The 20,488-nt window shown below is 40.9% G+C and overlaps 2 protein-coding genes across 3 annotated transcripts; one reads left to right on the top strand and one right to left on the bottom strand.

Annotated features, from left to right (window-relative positions):
* Positions 1-2,897: 2,897 nt before the first annotated feature.
* Positions 2,898-8,884, bottom strand: slc25a47a (solute carrier family 25 member 47a). Of its 2 annotated transcripts, XM_054762721.1 has the most exons (6): positions 8,724-8,884; positions 7,594-7,637; positions 7,453-7,524; positions 4,473-4,652; positions 3,907-4,171; positions 2,898-3,848 (listed from the first exon to the last, which is right to left on the bottom strand). In XM_054762721.1, the coding sequence occupies exons 1-6, from the start codon at positions 8,758-8,760 to the stop codon at positions 3,535-3,537; spliced, it is 912 nt and encodes a 303-aa protein (XP_054618696.1). In that variant the 5' UTR covers positions 8,761-8,884; the 3' UTR covers positions 2,898-3,534. The 2 variants fall into 2 exon arrangements, with proteins under 2 accessions (XP_054618696.1, XP_054618697.1); XM_054762722.1 differs by lacking the exon at positions 7,453-7,524.
* A 612-nt stretch (positions 8,885-9,496) lies between these two features.
* On the top strand, positions 9,497-20,463 carry LOC129172535 (mitochondrial basic amino acids transporter-like). The gene is made up of 4 exons (XM_054762385.1): positions 9,497-9,835; positions 14,900-14,943; positions 15,254-15,337; positions 16,578-20,463. Exons 1-4 carry the CDS (start codon positions 9,808-9,810, stop codon positions 17,316-17,318), a joined length of 897 nt encoding a protein of 298 aa, XP_054618360.1. The 5' UTR covers positions 9,497-9,807; the 3' UTR covers positions 17,319-20,463.
* The last annotated feature ends 25 nt before the right edge of the window (positions 20,464-20,488 follow it).

The raw sequence follows: 20,488 nt of genomic DNA, 5'->3' as shown, positions 1-20,488 counted from the left end.
TAGAGCTATCTGCCTAGCTTCTGGTCCAACGTGTCTTCTAACCACAGTGATATTTTGTCCTTAAAGCAACAAAGCATAGTTTGGAGCTGGTTGTTGTCCCACAGCCTCATCTTCCTCTTCCGTAACTTTGATGTCATGATTTTGTTGTCCTTCATGGCCCCATCCTTCGGTCCCTCTTTCCCTTCCTCCTGCTGGCATCTCAGGGGCGTCCTTCCCCTCCTCCGCGTCCCCGCTGATTGATGCCCTGTGAGGCTTTTTGCAGCAGGCCCCGGCTGCCCCTCGCGAGCTCCTGCTGCAGATTTACCCAGCAGCACACGTCACCCACGGGAGAGCGCACTCCTCCCAAAATAGCCCAGACGCCAAACTGTGGCCAGCGAGGACCAAACGCCGAGCAGACGTGATGCCAACGAGCGCACGACGCCGCTTGTTAACGTCTCTCGCAGGGCCTTTTATTGCATCCACATTAAAGCTCACAGCTTGATGTTAAAGTGGAGACGTGATATCATGACGATACCGCTCTGACTCGTAATCATGTCAGCCATCTGCTTTACAACATCCTTCATGTCCCCCGCCCTCTTTTCCAGAACTCTCTCTCTTGCTCTCCTTTTACTTCATAATATTCATCTCCTTTTATTTCCAAATATTTGCGTATTTTTACTTCAACATATTGCTTGTACTTCAAATTATTGGTGTATTTTTATCTCAAAATACTGGCTTTACTTCAAAATAATATTGTATTTTTAATTCAAAATTTTTACTTCAAAATATTAGTGTATTTTTATTTGAAATATATTTGTGTATTTTATCTCAAAATACTGGTTTTGCTTTGAAATATCTGTGTATTTTTAATTCAAAATATTGGTTTATTTTTACTTCATAATTTTTACTTTTAAATATTGATTTTACTTCAAAATATTGGTGTATTCCTACTTCATAATTTTCACTTCAAAATATTGGTTTTACCTTGAAATATTTGTGTATTTTGAATTCAAAATATTTGTGTATTTTTACTTTAAATATATTTATGTATTTTTACTTGAAAAGCATTTGTGTATTTTTAGATTTAAAAATTACCTAAAAATATTACAAATATCTGTGTATTTTGGTGTACTTTTACTTAAAATATTGGTGTATTTTCACTTCAAAATACCTCAGAATTGATCATTTGTATTTATGAATTAATAATTATATTTTTATTGGTTATTTTTGTATTCATTATAAAGATAAAATCATTTTTAAACTGTCAAATATATCCAGCAGGAACTGTACTGTGGATGCTAACATGGCGGCAGGTTTATCACAACGGGACATCTATGCTAGTAAGAAATAAAACATCAGCATGGTCTCACAGCTGTGCCGCATATGCAAATGTGAACAACACCAGAGCTAATGTGGAGCTCTTTGGATCTCGTTAGCAAGACCCAAAAAGACATGAGGGCTTCAATCAAAAGCTGCGAAAAAAGGCAACATTCAGGATTTGTCACACTTTTTTTTCTTCACAGTGTTCCGACCGCAGTTCCTAGAATGTGAGCGTGCGTTGATTTGAAACACGTCGGCGGTGAAAAAGGGCCGTAAAGTAGACATGATTGTGCCGTGAGGTCACCAGGAAGAAATAAACACTTGGGAGTTATGAGGTGCACGTTGTCCCTACGTCAGCATCAAAAAACGGGGGGGAAAAAACTAAACTGGCGAGCTGGAGGCAAACATGTTTAACGTTCTACGGTTGTTGGTGTTCTTACATACATATGAATATGGCCTATTTTTAGTCCAAAAATATGCATATTGAAGCAAATTATACATATTTTTGTTGGCTAAATGAAGCATTTTCAAGCATAAAAATTGCAAAATGAAGCAAAAATACAAATATAAGGCATTCAGGAGACGCAGTCAAAGATGTTGCGATGATACGTCGTATTGTACACTGGTCACTTGGTGTCTGTGTTGCTCCTGTGTGAGACAGAAACACAAACCGGAAGTACAAAGGAACAACGACAAGGAACTCTCCCGATGCTAACATGTACTGCAAGTCTCTACTGTATTGTGTCTTATTTTGTCTTATGGGGTGTTATTTCATGTCTGCAGGGTACTAAAAATGTTTAACAAACGTATTTAGAAAGTCATAACAGATTATAAATGAGGAATCCTACTTATTCACTTACCACGGTCGGGCATGGGAACCAATTAACGGCCATAAATGAGGGGTTACTTGTAACGTCTTTTTGTGGCTTTTGAAAAACTACGGTGAAGCGGCCGGACACATTTACAGCTTGCCTCCACATGGCGGAAATCGTGTGGAAATGCACCATTTAATTTCCATCTTCAGCATTTACTGCACAATTGTAAAGGTATAAAGTGATAATGTAACTATAGGAACAAGTTTTCAATTCCGTGGTGGTTATTCGGGTTGTTTTTTGAAAATAAAATGCTAACATCCTGTCCTAGCTCGTGTTGCTGGAACCATACCTGTTTGAGCACTGGTACGCTAAGGATATATATATATATATATATATATATATATATATATATATATATATATATATATATATATATATATATATATATGTATATATATATATATATGTATATATATATATACATACACACACACACACACACACAACTATATTGATTACCATACATCGGATTCTTTCACTGCTTTTCCTATAAGTAAACAGTCAGAAACTCAATGAATGTACTGCACTTAATTTGAAGTTTCAACGCAAACATCCGCTATGAACACGGAAGTACAATGCTCTACCCATCAATTTTTTTTCTCCGTGTCTCCTCGGGGGCTCTGTAGATAAGTGCGCACACCCCTGCTGTACAGTATTTGTTAGCAAATGTACCTTACGTGAGTGTATTTCACATTTAACACAATTAAGGAAGCTTTCAACCAATTCAAAGATTTATCACTTTATTATTATTAAAAGGCACATTTCGTTAGTGTCATATACATGCAAAAAATACTTTTTACTCTGCTACATCCAACATTCCGTCTACAATGATAAGGCTACATGCTTTTATGCAATGGTTTAAAAAAAGAAAGAAAGAAACATGCATAGTTCCTAGTTCGTCGGTCAGCTTGTTCAACTTGTTCCAGCAACAATTGGCTGGTGGACGGACGCCCTCTAGCGGCCCCATGTGGTTACTGGTTCGTGTACAGTACAAGTGCTTTTGTGTACCTGAGCTCGTGATGCTACAATGGAAGCAAAAACATGTAATAGTATGTATTAGTCCTGTTTTAAGTAACATTTTAACATTACGTGTCATAAAAGTGTAAAAACAAGTAAACTTGTACTAACAGTACATGAGGCACGTGATATAAATATATCGTCTTCCTTGCTTGTTGTTTGAACTTGCAGCTTTTCATGAAGGAGAAAACCTCCTTCCATAGGCTTCGCTACACATCATAAAAGGACAGGCGCAAACCTACCATGATGACCATTGTTTTTGCACGTACTTGACCATATGTTACTTGCGACATTGCCTGTCGACAATATTTAAACATGTTATGATTGAAAATGTGGGAATCTGTTATTCCAGGCCGACCCGAGGGGTGTCCATGCTGTCGGGCGTGGCTCTCAGGAGGCCGGTGAGCAGCTCGTACATGACAAACACCACCATGTTGACGGGGAAGGCGCGCAGGCAGTTGATGCCCAGGCTCCGGAAGAAGACGGCGGGGCCCTCGGTGCGCGCCGTCTCCGTAATGCAGTGGAAAAAACCTCGGTAGCGCTTCCTCTCCCGGGCGCCATCCATCTGCAGGCGGGCTTTGATGACGTCCATGGGCGTACCGACGGTCCACCCCGCCATTCCCGCCACGCCTCCGGCCAGCATCACCACGCTCCAGGCTGGACGAAACGGTAGAGATGTGATCACGTCTATCAAATATGATGACTCATCACTTACCTGGCTTCTCGTTGCCGCTCTTAGTCAGCCAATCACAAACGCTGCTGTACGTCAAAAAGTAGGTGGCGAAGGACGGCCCATCCCTCAGCATGAGAGCCGCAGCCCCCCTGTAGAGCCCCCGGACGCCCTCCTCTCTGACGATGCTCAGCAGGCAGTGGATTGGGCCACGGTACTTGGGTTTGGCCGAGCCGCCTCCTCGCCTCATGGACTCTGTCTGACACTGAAGACGCACTTTGACGATGTCGCCTGGAGACATCACTGAGGTCTTCACCGGAAAGGGGGTGGGGGGGGGGGGGGGGGGGGGGTGGACACATTAGAGTAACACGTGCTATCACAAATATAACGGACCTTATTATGCCAAAGCATGTGCCCCTACAAACACCATCATCTCCCTCACTTTTGAGAGAAAACACCCGCTTTTCAAGTTCATGACATCCTCAGGCTTCGCAGCACATCCTAAAAACAAAGCCAGTAGCTCTAGCACCTAGGGTAAACTATGTAAAAGCGTAATGCTAGCGCTGTAGCTCACATAGCCATTCCAGCGAGTTGTATTATCCCCATGTTACCTGCATTATTCCGCCTGCCAGGCCGGAGAGGAAGACTTCCAGTTTGGTGTTGGGGCCGTGAGCGTCTCCTCTGGCCTGCTTCAGACACTGCAGACAGTTCCTGTAGGTGCCGAACACCACGGAGGACGTCATGGAGATGGTGGTGACGGGTAGCAACATGCCTTTGAAGAAGCCGTGCACCTGAAGACACCACGGGGTACACTATGTTATATTTAGCGTGACGTATTGTGTACAACATACTGTAGTAATCCCTCGTTTATGGCGGTTCATTGGCTCCAGACCCGACCGTGATAAGTGAATTTTATGTGAAGTAGGATTCCTTATTTATAAATGGAATATTTATATTATTATTATATATTATTACATATATTTATTAGTTAGAGAATTGGTTGCCAAACGTTTCACAGTCGCGTACCCCTTCAGACATCTGACTGGAAGTCATGTACCCCCTACTCCTGCACACTTGAAAACATAAACGACACAATCAAACATCTTTGATTATTAAATATATTATGACGTTATATTAACAAATCATGTGTCTTATTTTTCAACTGCGCAAATAGGCTACACATAGGCTAATTTAAAGCAGAGGGTTGTACAGTTGTCTTCTGTTTGGTGAATTTATTTATATTATGAACACGGTAACACGGTACGTCATAATTACAATTATGAAAACAAAGGCACATAATGTACAGAAATCACTAAGGACATGAATTCAGTGCTAGACTTATTACTGTGCCAAATGGACATATGAGCACATGTAGCATGAGATTATGCCGCAAGCAAAAATGCACAGCAGCACAGAGCTAACATTAATGAAGCTCACCTCTGTGCATTTACGCACAGCATTAACATTTGTGTACAAGGAAGAAGTGAAAGGAAGAATAGAAAATACACGTCCGTCTGTGCAGCATTGGAGAAAGACACACACAAAGTCGCAATGTGCGTCAACATGGTGTGTTCAAGGACCGTTGAACAAAGCCACCGCAACACCCGAAGAAGACACTTTTTTCGTGAAAGCATAAATTTATTTACACATGCAAAATTGGGGGCTTTCTGACATCGTCAGTGCACCCAGTCAACAAACAAATGACATCGAGCTCATACAGCTCAGAAAACACACTAATTAGTTACAGCACCACGGGAGAAGACCAGCTCTCATTTAGCACACAATAGCAATGATCTGGAAAAATCTTCAAGATTAAACACTTTTAATGCAGAATGTCGTCATTAAACGTACTTATTTGTTCATCTAACGCACACACAACAATGAACAACTTCATGTCGTCACCTTTCTTCTGCACTGTACTGAGCTACTACCTGCGCTGTGGCTGTTCACATGAGGCGTTCAAGCACATTACGTAAGCAGTGTTTGGCGCTAATGTAGTTGAGCTGTTTTTAATTTTTATTCACATACACTTAAGGGTACGCGTAGACATAAGAGAAAATAAAGACATATAAGACCTTCTACATACAGATTTTAACATTATTAAAGCCTGCTAGGCATTCACTAACACCCCATAATCACCTTTACACTCATATTAACCAAACTAGTAGACATAATAAGAGAAAATAAGACAATTAAGACCTTCTAATTATGGTTTTTAACATTATTAAAAGCCCTCTAGACATGAAATAACACCCCTATAGTTCCCTTTACATTCCGCTGATTACTAGGTATTACCCAACCCGCTTTTTGTCTACCTAATGTTCACTATTCGCTGTATGTTTGACAGCAGAACTGTGGAAAAATAAAAAGAGCACTAAAAGGCGGACAGACAACAATTTTTCATTGTTGGTCAACACCTAAACCTCATAAAAAAAGAAAAAATCCTGACCAAAAAGAGGTAAATACCCGTATTGTTAAGTTAGGTGATGGTTTGTGACTGGAGTTGGCAAGTTAGTTGTTCCACTGCCAGCGGGGGTCAGGGATGTACTATGAAGGACCAATGTCAGTTTTGCTGACTTTGCTCCAATACACAGTGTTGCGTAGTGGCGTTACGAGTTGAACTACATTTCTCGGTTGAGTGATCGTAACGTCGCTGTTTTCCACATCAAATATCTTGTATTTTACTGATCAAATAACGTGATAGCCCACACAGAAGCTACATTTAACCTGGCATTTCTACATTTTAAATGGAGCAGAGTTTCTGCTGCGGTCGAAGCGGTAACCATGGTGATGACAGACGCTCCCTCAAGTGACGTTACGTACCAGTCCTGACTCCTGCTGCAGCAGGGCGACAGTGACAGAGAAGCGGAAAGAAGTGTCGAGCGACTTCATGTCAAGCTTTGGGAAATACCTGAATGTATTTCCTTCAATTCTGCTTTGATGTCACTTGTCATTTTTAATCAGGCTGTTACCATTTGAACATTAACTAAGCTTTTTTTTTTATATCAGGTTCAAGAATGTGATTGCCTAACAGGTGACCAAAGAGAAGGAAATGACCAAGGAGGCACAGGTCATGAGAGAGAGAGAGAGAGAAGGAGGTGACAGAGGAAGTGCAGGCGATGGAGGATCAGGTGACCACAGAGAGGGAGAGGGAGCACATAGAAAGGCAGCGGAGGAGGCACAGATGACCAGGACAGGCACACCAAATTACCCCGACTCCTTTAAAAAAAGTAAATGATTCAATAAATAAACAGGAAAGATTTTAATCCCTCCCAGTGGTAGACCTACAGTTGCACCCTTGCTTTCGGGGTTAGTGGAGCTGAGTGGGGGGCGGACAGGAAGTTGCGTCGGGGTTTCAAAGTGAAGTTTTAGCTTGGCTGCAACATTTGCCTGTGTTAGGGATTATTGAGATCATTCAAAGCCGCAATACAAGCCTGTTGTTCGGCCCATCAAGTCTCACCCAACATTACAGTAACATTACTGACACCTATTGACCACCCCCCAATCTAAAACAGGCGGCTCTGTTTTGCTTGTGACATAAAAGAAACACAAAAAGAAGCGACAAGAGGAAGGATTTCTGCCGTTTCTTACCCCTTCTTTGGAAAAGGTGGCCACCACACATTGCCATATTCCAGTGAACTGTTTTTGGGTTTGGATCCGCACCTAGAAGGGATGCACATGGGCATTCCAAATGCTTTGCATGTTTGCATAATTGACATGAACAATGTGTACCTTGACAGTGTCCAGAGGGTATCCCACCGCCACGCCGCAGGCTCCTGTGTGTGTGTCCACAAAGAGATGACAGCATGAAGGACACACAAGCAGAATTCAAGGTGTGGCAACACACATCCTGACACACACACGACACAACTTGTCATGACTTTGTCTACTCATGTCTGCAATTGCTCGACATTCTTCAACCTGCGCAATTATCTTTGACTTTAGTCATTTTTGCGGGGGTATCCAAACCTTTTCCTGAAAAATCGAAGGATACGGGGGAGAGTTTGATTTTTTTTTATTTTTTTTATTTTGATAACAGGCTAAAAATGTTATATAAACATTTTAAGACAAGGTTTTGTGTTTTTAGTACCAGCATTTCATTTTTTTCTCTTTATACTGTACATAGTTGCTCTTTTTTCCCCATTTTTGGTTTGGTTTGGTTTAGTTTATTTGAAAATGAAGGTTACAATGGAATACATCTCATGAATCATCCTTTCACAGTTCCACATGTCCACAAGGAGTAGGAAGAAGCAAAGCTTATTTAATCCTACCCCACATCCATTCCACATCTTGTACAGTACATGTTGTTCACTTCCTGCATTCCATTTCATATTTTATATAATAATCAGTGTAATAATAAATAACAGTAAAAAAATGTCTTCTTCTATTTGCAGCATTCGAATAAAAACGAGCCACGTGCCACACTTTGGACGCCCCTGCAAAAAAACAGCAGAGCGATCCTCACCTATAGAGGATCTTTGGCTAATGCTTTTACAGTAGATACAAGGAAACAGCAGCGTGCTCCTATCTTTGACAATTGTAAACAACAAACAATTGACTCTATTAACCATTTGTTGTGGTAAAAATGTGAAGGTATTTGTTCTTCAATCGAATACCTAATTTATGCAAACCATATAATAAGAATCAGGTGGTTAAACCGGCTTTTCAGGTTCATCCTGCATTAAAAAAGACAAAGAAAACGACTTTACATGACAAATTTGAATACATATCAACTACACTTAGTTTGGTTGTTTGTGAATAGTTATAAGAAGCCAATAAATCAACCGTTCCCTCACGAGTTGCCATGCTATGCGTCTTGTATGCTAGCAGGCTAACAACAACACGCCGTATAGGCTCTTTACCTGCCAACGAGCCGGACACGAAGTCGGCGATGTGCATCGTGTCAGAATATAAGCGACCGGCATGTTGTTCTTGCTGGACGTCTTGTGGCCATGCTGCTTTTTTCTCGTTCTCTGCATCGGCGTCACCTTGACTGATTACATGACAGCGGAGGAGGAGTGTCTTGGCTGTCAAAATGTGGCGAGGAGTCGTTCGCGAACGAGCTGTCAAAACAGTCTGTTCCACATTCAGTGCATTTTAGTATGATTAGAATGAGTAATTCAGATTATTCATATACCCATGTATCATTGATATGTAAAATCACACTACATATTATTTATAAATGTTAAATTATAAAAGCTGTGTATAGTATTAAAGGAGAATTTGGGAGCCGAGTCAAATGATACGAATCACGAAAAACAGCCACCCCAACTGTCAACGCCGAACTCTTCCGATTTCAACCGAGATTTGCCGAACATCTATGTTCGCGAAAACAATCGTTACAAAAATCCCTCAGAATGTGGTTCGGTTTAGATCCACATACCAGTCCACTCAGTTGTGAATAATACAAATATGCTCTCTCACACAGTTCGAAGTAAAATGTCAAACGCATACTTCTCACCTGACCTCATTCAAACGCTTGGAGCCATATTCTCTCTGTAGCCAATCACAGGCCAGATGAGTGAACACTTCAAGGGTGTCGGCGTCGTCCCTCGCTTTTGATTGGTCAGCAATGCAACGTGGGCCAGTTAGTCCCGCCCCTCTTTCTGTGACCTCACTTCAGGTTGCCACTGCCTCCAAGGCAACCACTTTGAAGCAACGGAAGACAGAGCGTCACACAATCCAGCGAGGACGTATAGGTCAACAGTGGCTCTGTGTTATCTTAAGTAAATAAATACACAACAACAAGACCAAAGTGAAAGCGACAGTATTTTTAGGCGGTATTTTTTGTTAGAAAGGGAAGAAAGGCGCTAGCCAGTGATAGCTAACGTCATTTAGTTGATGAGCTAGATTACACAACCAAGAAATCAAAGTGTGGAGAAGAAGAAGGAGGCCAAAGTGTTCTGTTGGGTTGAATTATTCCAAGTGATTTATTGAGGAGCGGGGATGGACTTCGTGGCTGGCTGCATTGGAGGTAAACCATTGCCTTTTATCACATCACATGACAACACTGCCTTAGCTCACCTTTAAAGGCTAAGCTAGCAGGTAGGAATGCTACTGGATTTACCTGTCTCTTTCGTTGTTTTTTTTTTTGTTGTTGTTGCTGTGCTCACACGAGCCAAATGTCCCGAACAGACCCACCCGCCCCTTTCTGACTGAAGTGATGCAACTCTCCCTCCAGATTACGAATGCAATTTCAAAATACCGCCGCAGGACGGCACCCTCAAAGCAAGCCTGTTCACTTCCACGTGCCGCATTGATAGATAACAGTGCAGCTTTGCTAACAGCATTTCTAATGAAATCACAACACGTAAAACAGCAAAGCTGGCAAATGCAATTGCATCCTCTACACATCCCAGGAGAAGCATTCAAATTTGGTGCCAGGAAAAGCATTCAAATTTGGTGAGGCTGCATGCAGTGAATTTGTGTGGGCAGTGCTCTAATGTTGCACATGTTGTGTTGTGACTGGCTGGTCTATATAGGTCATGCACTTGAAGGTTGAGCATGTTCATGGGACACTGAAGGTCCTTCAAGTGTCTGGGAACATTTCATGGTGTCCACAACATTTAAGTAGGCCTGCATAATCAAAATGAAATGGGATACGAAAGGCATGCACAGGTGTGTCTAACTAAAAAGGGGGCTGACTACACTAATGTGTTGACGTCAAGTAATCTGAAACAAGCATGTGATGCTGTCCTTGTGTTGTGGCGAAGAAAAGGCGGGTTAAAGGTTTGCCACTACAAGTTTTAATTATGAGAAGAAGTAAGAATTATGAGAACAAGGCAGAACGTCGTCATAATATTGCAAAAAACGTCGTAACACTGTTGCAATTTAGTGATAGTACAGACATAACGTTACGACAAATAAATTGATATACTGTGTAAATAACGTTATATTGGCTTTAGCTAGACTAGCTAGATTATCATTATTTTAATCTCGCCACATATTTCAAACACAACTAATGTTAGGTCTTTTTTAGCGTCAATTTTTTTTATTTTTTTTTCCTTCATAATGCTCCACATTTGTTGTAGTAACGTCACAGCTTTTGTTCTTGTAATATTTTACGATTTCAATCACACATTAATATAACATGTTGTATTATTACGACTGTTTTCTCAGACTATTACAATTTGAATCCTGCCACATGATGACTTTTTTCCCCACATTTCTTGTCATATTATGTCTTTTCGTCAAAATCTAACTTTTTTGCGTTATGACTTGTTTTCTCCAAAACTACAATTTGTGGCTTTTTTTGTAATGTTCCAACTTTTCTTGTTACTTGTTACTACACATTATGTTACGATTTTAATCTCACAACATTATGACTTTTTTCAAACACACAACAAGCATTTCTTTTTTTCATTACATTCCAACTTTGTACATGTAATATTTTATGATTTCAATCACACATTTAGCTTTTTTATTAGATGTAACATCAGGTTTTTATCCTAGCACATTACTTTTTTTTCCCTCAAAAACGTAACATGCAATTTTTGTCATTTACGTCATTTTCTCAAAATCAGACTTTTTTGTGCCTTTTTTTCCATCCAAAACTACGATTTGTGTAGACGGATTTTTTATTGTAAAGTTCCGACTTTTTTTCTTGTTAAACCTAATGTTCCAATTGTAATCTTGCAACATCATGACTTATTTCAAAAACTCAACAAGCATTTTTTGTAATGTTAGGACATTTTCCTGTAACTTCCGATGATTTTCCGCCTCAACGTTCCAACTTTTATTCTCTGAATATTTTACAATTTCAATCACACTTTTAAGTTGTTTATTTGTTATTTATTACATTTGTGGTATTATTCCTGCGATTTTCTCAGAATATTAAGTTTTACATTTTTTTCAAAAACACAACACACATTTTTTGTCGCATTACGTCGTTTTCTCAAAATCAGATTTTTTTTCCCCCATTATGTATTTTTTTTCCCTCCAAAATTACAATTTGAGTGTATGGATTTTTTTCTCGTAACATTCTGACTTTTTTCTTGCTTAATCTTGCAACATTCTGACTTCTTTCAAAAAACAACAAGCATTTTTTGTCATGTTACGTCTTTCCAGCTATTCTCCTCCCGACCGTTCCAACTTTGTTTTCGTAAACTTTTATTCTTGTAATATTGTACAATTTCAATCACACAATAAGCTTTTATTATTATCTAATATAACGTTATTTATTATACATTATGACGTTTTTCTTGTAATATTACGTCTTTTTTTCAAAAATCTTTTTCTCGTAACTTTCCGATTATTTTTCCTTCATTCATTTTTTTTCTGTCCCAAAAACACAACATGCATTTCTTGTAATACTACATCTTTTTATCAAAACCTTCTCTCGTAACATCGCAACTGTTGTTCTTGTAATATTTTCCGATTTCAGTCACACATCACAAGTTTTTTTTTTTTTAATTGACACATTTGCTGTATTATTATGATTATGATCATTTGCTGTTTAACATTGAGTTAGGTCATGGCTGGTCCACCACAAAAGCCAACGTAGAGACCGAATGCGGTCGTCGAGGACACGTTGTCCTTGTGGCGTGACAGAAAACAAATCCCGTCAATTTGAGCTTGACAGCTAGCAGTGGATGTTTAAACTATCCACAGCTGGGATGGGATCCACACATGCACACACAAATACATATACACCCCCGCGTTGGCCAATCCCAGCCTTTGTCGACACTACGCTTGTTTCACCTGCGACGTCCTCTATTTGCCTGTTTTGTGTGTGTGTGTGCGTGTGCGTGAGCGTGACGCAGTAGTTGCAGGAGGTCAATGGCCGCTGTCATTGTGTCAAACACACACATGCTTGTGTTCTTTTCCTGGCGCTCTCAGCTGATAGCTTCTCTTTACAAACAGGTCATGTGATGAGAGCAGGTGCTTATGTCGGATTAGCTTTACCGTAGCGTGGTTTGTTTACAACCGCGGAGACCCAAGAACAACCTCATTCACACTTTTTGGCGCGGCATACCCTTCGTTAATCACATCATTTCTAAACCTTTGTTTGTTTTTTAGGTCTATTGTGTTAAATGATGGCTAAATACGTAAATCCTTCCTTTGTGGGGATTATGATGCTGAGTAATAACAGACTCTCAGAAAGTACTTGATTTATTTGATGTATATGGCTTTCGTTCTTAGGGAACTGTGCAGTAATCTTGCAAGATTGATCTTTTTTTTTTAAATGGATATATATATTATATATATAGGAGGTAAAAATAGCATACAGTACTCAGCTTCGGCCAGTAGAGGTACTGTTGAGTCAGTCTCAATTAATTTTATTTTCCTACAAAATATTTTTAGTATTTAATTGTAAATTAATTGTAAAAAATAATATATATATATATATATATATGTTTTGAATGTTTTTTTTTACATGTCAATAGAATAAAAAATAAGAATAAACTATGAAATAATTTTAAAATATGCATCAATTTTCTATGCTGCTTCTCCTCATTAGGGTTTTTTAAAAACTGGTAACGATCATCCATGAGGGAAATTGTCCGATACCGATCACATAGATTAAGAGTAAATGTTTAAATGTACTATTGTCTATCAGGGGTCAGAGCTACTTTTATAAAATGAAAATGGCCAAGAGCTACTGATTTTTTTCATAGCTTATTTCAAGCCAAACAAAGCAAATATGCTTGTTTTACCAGAACATGAACAAAATGCTGGTGTCCACAAGTCACGCTTTGTATTTCAGAATGCATTTCTTTGCAGTGTTCTCACATTATTAACTGAAAACCTGAATGAAAAGCAGGCAAGCAGGCGGGCGCCTCATGTGGTCGTGGGGGACTCCCTGGTGCCCACGGACACCACAGATATGAAAGGGGAACCTCAAAATTTAGACAAAAACATATTTGACTTACTTTGTCAAAATCACTGGTGAAACTTGGAGGATCAGGCGCCTTCTTTAAGGAGACTTTGGATGCGAGATCAGCTTGATGGCGTTCCAGCAGAACCCCCAGGCAGTCGGCACACCCGGTTTCCTCCACCGCCGACGAGGGCCAGCCATCCAGTTTGTGTTCCGCATTTTGGCTAATTAGCCGCCGCCCGACCGATGATCACATCACGAGCCCGAAAAACTCACCACACCCGGCCAAGTGCCCGCCCCCCAAATGCCGCACTAAACTAAAGCTTTCTAAGGCGGCACCCCGGCTAGATATTTTTTGTGGCATGTTTTGTCAGAATGATAAACAAACACAAACTTTACAAGTAAATATTTCTGACATTTCCAAAAACAAATCCATGACCAATACAGCCAGCCTTGTTTTCAATAACACGAAAAAGCCTTCCATCCTAGGAGTCTTTCACTTTCTTGATCATTTGACCATCAACTTTTTGTGCAGCAGCAACCAAAGCCTCCCAGACACTCTTCAGAGAAGTTTATTCAGCTTGTGCTTGGAAAATATGCATACAAATGACAATATGGTCAAGATTGAAGAGTTGTATTGTCATATGCATAATAAAACAGGCAGTTCTACTATGCAATGAAATTCTTGTTCTGTTCATTCTCCCAAAAAAAGAAAGAAAACACAAGAAAATGAATAAGAACAAAGAAACATTAATAACAAAAAATTAAGCAACAACAACAGAAGAGACATTAATCCCGATAAATAAATAAAGTGTTATGAGTGTGTGTGTGTGTGTATTGCATGCGGCGTGTGTGAGTGCTTCAACACTTGCCTAATAATTGTGCACACTGTGCACCACGACAGATTGTTGTGGCATGGCTCTTATCAGGGCTCTTGCCCCATGTGACTTTCGGCATGACTTGATGTCCTTCAGCACCTCCTGATATATAAATACTTCCTGCCCCCACCCCGCCTATCTGACGCTGTATTTGTATCCAGTGTGAAAGTGGTGGCTAGAAGATGTTAATGACATCTCATGTGTGGATGATGGTGGTGTCAACACCACAGGAGGCGTCATACTCGGCTCCACGCCAGCTGCATTCCATGTTTATCAGTAAATAAAATATACACAAATGTTAACAGCGACAGCTTGTGTAACACGTCTGCTTGCTTGCTCTCAGGTGCGGCTGGAGTCTTGGTTGGCCACCCTTTTGACACCGTAAAGGTAGGACAAGCGTCTTCTTCATCACTGTTACACATTTTTTTATATAAAACAATCCTTTTACTATTAAACATGATAGATATTAAACACAGGCAGTGGACAAATGACTAGTAACTGCTGAGAAAGGATCAGATTAAATAAGATCAGCTTCTTTCTACTTTTCACACATGTTGAATTGTGCAACTGTAAACGTGTCAATACTTCAATGTAACTTTTCAAAGTGTGTGTGTGTGTGTGTGTGTGTGTGTGTGTGGCGTGCGTGCGTGGGCATGGGTGTGGATGGGTGTGTTGGTGTATGGGTGTGTTGTTCCAGGTGAGACTGCAGGTCCAGAATGTTAATAAGCCTCTGTACCGTGGAACCTTTCACTGCTTCCAGTCCATCATACGCCAAGAGTCGGTATGTAGGCGGAGCTACATAAGATTACCAATTTATTCTTGAAAATGATAAGTCTTGTGTGTGTGAGACCAACCTCATTTATTTATTGATTATTTTAGAAATGTGAGACCCCTTTCACATTTTGTTTTAGAAATGAGAGACCTCCCTCACATGTTTTTAGAAATGAGAGACCCGCCTCTCGCATTTTTTTTAGAAATGAAAGACCCCCTTCACATGTTTTTAGAAATTTGAGACCCCGCTCTCTCCTTTTTTCCCAAATGTGAGACCCCCTTTTACATTTTTTTTTAGAAAAGAGACCCCCGCACATATTTTCAGAAATGAGACCCTCCTCTCGCATTATTTTTTTTTTGAAATGTGAGACCCCCCTCACATGTTTTTAGAAATATGAGACCCCGCTCTAACTTTTTTTTTTTACAAATGTGAGACCCCCTCTCATTTTTTAGAAATGTGAGACCCCCTTTCACATTTTATTTAGAAAAGAGAGACCCCCTCACATGTGTTTAGAAATGTGAGACCCCGCTGGCCGCACGGTGGTCTAGTGGTTAGCACGTTGGCCAACACAGTAACAGCTTGGAGATCGGGAAGACCTGGGTTGGATTCTCCCCTGAGCATTTCTGTGTGGAGTTTGCATGTTCTCCCCGTGTGTGTGTGGGTTTTCTCCGGGTACTCCGGCTTCCTCCCACATTCCAAAAACATGCAGGTGAGGTTAATTGGCGACTCTAAATTGCCCATAGGTATGAATGTGAGTGTGAATGGTTGTTTGTCTATATGTGCCCTGCCATTGGCTGGCGACCAGTCCAGGGTGTACCCCACCTGTCGCCCAAAGTCAGCTGGGATAGGCTCCAGCATGCCCCCGCGACCCTAATGAGGAAGAAGCGGTATAGAAAATGGATGGAGACCCCGCTGTCACATTTTTTTTGAAATGTGAGAATTAGACCCCCTCACATTTGATGATTTTTTTTTAGAAATATGAGAACCCCCACTCACTTTTTTTTTCATTTTTGGAAATGTGAGACCCCTCTCACATTTAAAACAAAAAAAGACAAAGACTAAGAATGTTGAGCATAAATGTGTTATTTATTTAAACGGGACATTTGACATTTACTGGCTGGAATTTGAATGCTCAAGCTGAGTGCGACCTATGAGGCGTATTTTTACTCTGAGTTGTACGAGCTCACAGGCAGTCAACTCTTGTATTTGTTGTTTTAGTTGTGATTTTCTGTGTTTAATGACTTTGCAGGCATTTGGTTTGTACAAAGGCATCGGCTCGCCCATGATGGGCCTCACCTTCATCAACGCCATCGTCTTTGGCGTTCAGGGGAACACCATGCGGCTGCTGGGTCAGGACACGCCCACCAACCAGTTTGTGGCGGGCGCGGCCGCCGGCGCCATCCAGTGCGTCATCTGCTGCCCCATGGAGCTGGCCAAGACGCGCATGCAGATGCAGGGCACGGGCGAGATGAAGTCGTCCAAGAAGATGTACAAGAACTCTCTTGACTGCTTGGCTCGCATCTACAAGCGCGAGGGCGTGTGGGGCATGAACAGGGGCATGGTCACCACCTTCATCCGCGAGACGCCCGCCTTCGGATTGTACTTCCTGGCGTACGACGTCTTGACGCGCTACCTGGGATGCGAGCCCGAGGACCGCTACATGATCCCCAAGCTGCTGTTCGCAGGCGGCATGGCGGGCATCGCCTCGTGGTTGTCCACCTACCCGGTGGACGTGATCAAGTCGCGTCTCCAGGCGGACGGCGTGGGCGGCGTCAACCGCTACAGCGGAATCGCCGATTGCGTGCGGCAGAGCGTGCGCACGGAGGGCTACATGGTGTTCACGCGGGGGCTCACCTCCACGCTCCTGCGGGCCTTCCCCGTTAACGCCGCCACTTTCGCCACCGTCACGCTGGTCCTCATGTATGCGCGCGGGCCCCAGCCGGCGCCCGGGGACTGCGAGTCACCTCAGACCCAGCCATCCAATCTGTGATGGGGGCGAAGGTCGCTCGCCGCGCCTTCAACTGCACGGCACTTTATCACAGACAGGTAAGAAGTCAGGACCCTTTAAGACGCGCCGCCGCCGCCGTGGCGGCTTTTTACTTCCAAGCAATAATTTACCTGTCAGGTGCAGCGAGACATTTACTTCCTGGAGGCTTCCAGTGCAGCTCACATCCACATTGCAAACATCACATACATCCTACAAATATGATGCACTTCCAGACAGGATGGAAACCTTTGATGTGTACCGGACAACCTTTTTCCTGCCTTATCGTGTTTGACGTATTACGGAAGAACAAAGCACCTTGCAGAAGAGCGGGAGCGTCGCCCGTCGCAGAAGAAAACGCTCTGCATCAGTAAATTGGCCAGTCGTGTTTTTCAATTCAACATATCGAGCGTTATTTGATTGACGCGTTCATCCCGAGGTTAGAAGGGCCTTCTTTATTCTACAAACGAGCGCGGAACGAGGGAGCATGGAGGGACCAACGCCTTCATCAGGCTGCTGTGCTTGCAAGAAGGCTGCGTTCACCGGTGTCATGTTTGGTTCACTTGCAGGCTTGGATTCCCAACCCTGGTGCATCCCAAACAAACTCTGGTACGCCCCTTAAAAGTAAGTTTTACAATCTAACATGGTCAAAACATAACATATCAAAATAATCTGTGTATTCAACCCAGCAAACAGCATTTTGGTTGGGAACATTTGAGTTACGTCATGTGATACGGCACCAAAGCTCTTTAAAAGTATATTTTATAAGCTCTTGGTGAAAATTGAAGCTGGTCAAACTATCAGAATGTAAAAAATAACCAATGTGTTCAACACAGGAAAAGGAATTTTGGTTTGGAGTATTTGCGTTAGATCACGTAATATGGCACCCAAGCTCCTTAAAAGTATATTTTACACGCTTGTGGTGAAATCTAAACTCAGAATATGAAAATAACCAACGTATTCAACTCAGCAGACGGCATTGTGGTTTGGAATATTGAGTAAAGTTATGGAATATGTGATGAACTCTCTTTAATAAAAAGTATATTTTACACGCTTGTGAAATTTACGCTGGTAAAAGTATCAGAATATAAAAATAACCTGCGTGTTCAACATTTTACTTCGGAATATTTGAGTTTCAGCACATATGTCACAGAAACTCTTAAAGTATATTTGGTAAGCTTTTGGTGAAATCGAAGCTGGCAAAAATAGCTGAATATGAAGACAAGTTGCGTATTTTGATGTCATGGAAGCTGTCCAAGCAATTCCATACTTTATGCAAACGTTCTCTCCTGCGCATCTTTTGGTCACGTGACTAAAACACTGCGTGAACGCTAAGATAACCGCACCAAAGTGCGTAGCACGCATTTATTTTTCGTACCAAAGCGTGAAGTGTGAACGCAGCCTGAGAGTCACGGTTTGCTTGTATTGAGATTGTTTGGGTGTTTTGGGTGTCCGTGGCTTGAAATGATTCATAACTGATGAATGTACTGTATTTATGTTCCAATGGTGGATTATATCGCACCTAATCTGGATTGGGGCTTTTTCATTTAATCTAATGGGTCTTTTTTATACTAAATTATGCTGAGAAGTGGTTTCATCTCTGCTGGATTTTAGTCCCAATCTTGAATCCTGAATGTCCTGAATGCAAACATATGGTGCACACTCAAAAGGTTACTACTTAGGTGGCGTTATTTTTATAGCTATATGTAGATATATGTATATGTATACGTATAGATAGTGGGACGTCCCACACGCACTAGCACTAAAGACGCAAACATGATGGATGCTATGTATTTTTAGTTTTCTGCTTTCTTACTGAGACACTTGAACATTTACAAATGTGAGTATGGGGGCCACAATCAAAGAATACATTGTCATTTGATGCCAGAAAAAGATGCAGTACGATTTTTTTTTTTCAAAAAGCATTTTAAAATAATATTTTTTATGATACTACAGTTAAACTACAGTTGGAACATTTCCAGAAAAAAAGTTGTAATTCTCCAATCTGAATTTTAATGATAAAAAACATCACAATAAACAAGACAAAAAATTGAGAAACTCTAAACTAAAAAGTCATATGAAGAAACACTGAAGTCCTAATTGGCGATAAAAAGTTATCATTTTAACAGAATAAAGTCATAATTTTGCGGGGGGCGGGAGTGAATGCGACCAACGTGGTACCGTTGTGAGAACAACGTACCTACACTAAAGTCGTCCAAGTTTGAAATTACAAGTTGTAATCTTACATGTAAAATATTTTTTCTTAAAAATCACAAGTAAACACGACTAAAGTTTGCACGTTACAAGAAAAAAGTAGTCATGTGTCGAAAGACATCTTTACGAAAGAAATTGTAATTAACGAATTAGAAGGCTAGCCGTAACCGAAGAAAGGTGTCATTTTACAGGACTAAAGCACTAATATTATGACAAAGTCAAAATGTACAAGAATGTCTTCTACAAGAATCAAGACAAAATTTGACAGGAAACATTGAACGACAAAAGTTGTGGTTTTATCGGAATTATGTTGTAATATGAGCAAAAGTTGTAATTGTGTGAGACTGAAGTCGTAGCGTAAGAAAAACAGTGTTGCGAGGAAATGAACACTGCGTTAAAATTGCCACTTAATCCTCGTAACATTACGTTTTTTCCCGAAAAAAACATGACTGTTGTCATGGCGGTCTCGTTAAACGACGCCTTTCTCCCTTTTTGCTTGTGGCCCTTGGCACCTTTGTAAAAACTCCAATAACAACAATAAAGCTAACCTTGAAACAACAAGAAACTTCCGTACCAAACATCCTGTATGAACAATACGTCTTGTATCACTGTTTCATACGATACGTCCTGTATGACTGTATCGTACGCATCCTATATGACTGTATCGCACCACATCCTGTACGACTGTTTCTTCCTACTTGACTGTTTGGAACAATACAATACATCCTCAAGCAGAGCTGTAAAAAGAAAGCTTATATAAAGTTATTTTTCATGCTGATATGTCTGAAGTGTACATTTATTTATTTTGATCCGTTGTTTGTGGGAGTTTAACTTAAAAGTACAAAGGTGTTCTATTTTTACGTGTGCACAGCGACATGGTAATGACAACATACGACCTGCTGGTTTGGAATAATGACAAATGGTGAATAAATACGAAGAATGAAATCACGTCTGATGTGGTC

This window comes from Dunckerocampus dactyliophorus, chromosome 19 (assembly GCF_027744805.1).
Source record: "Dunckerocampus dactyliophorus isolate RoL2022-P2 chromosome 19, RoL_Ddac_1.1, whole genome shotgun sequence".
Taxonomy (NCBI): domain Eukaryota; kingdom Metazoa; phylum Chordata; class Actinopteri; order Syngnathiformes; family Syngnathidae; genus Dunckerocampus; species Dunckerocampus dactyliophorus.
Note: the sequence above shows the minus strand (reverse complement) of the source record. Positions and strands in the feature narration are given on the sequence as shown.

Coding starts and splice junctions, on each gene's coding strand:
- LOC129172535 (XM_054762385.1), top strand. CDS start 9,808: ATGGACTTCGTGGCTGGCTGCATTGGAG. Junction 9,836..14,899: donor CGTGGCTGGCTGCATTGGAG/GTAAACCATTGC, acceptor GCTTGCTCTCAG/GTGCGGCTGGAGTCTTGGTT. Junction 15,338..16,577: donor CCATCATACGCCAAGAGTCG/GTATGTAGGCGG, acceptor ATGACTTTGCAG/GCATTTGGTTTGTACAAAGG.
- slc25a47a (XM_054762721.1), bottom strand. CDS start 8,760: ATGCACATCGCCGACTTCGTGTCCGGCTCGTTGGCAG. Junction 7,638..8,723: donor CGTGTCCGGCTCGTTGGCAG/GTAAAGAGCCTA, acceptor ACACACACACAG/GAGCCTGCGGCGTGGCGGTG. Junction 4,172..4,472: donor TGGCAGGCGGAATAATGCAG/GTAACATGGGGA, acceptor TTTCCGGTGAAG/ACCTCAGTGATGTCTCCAGG.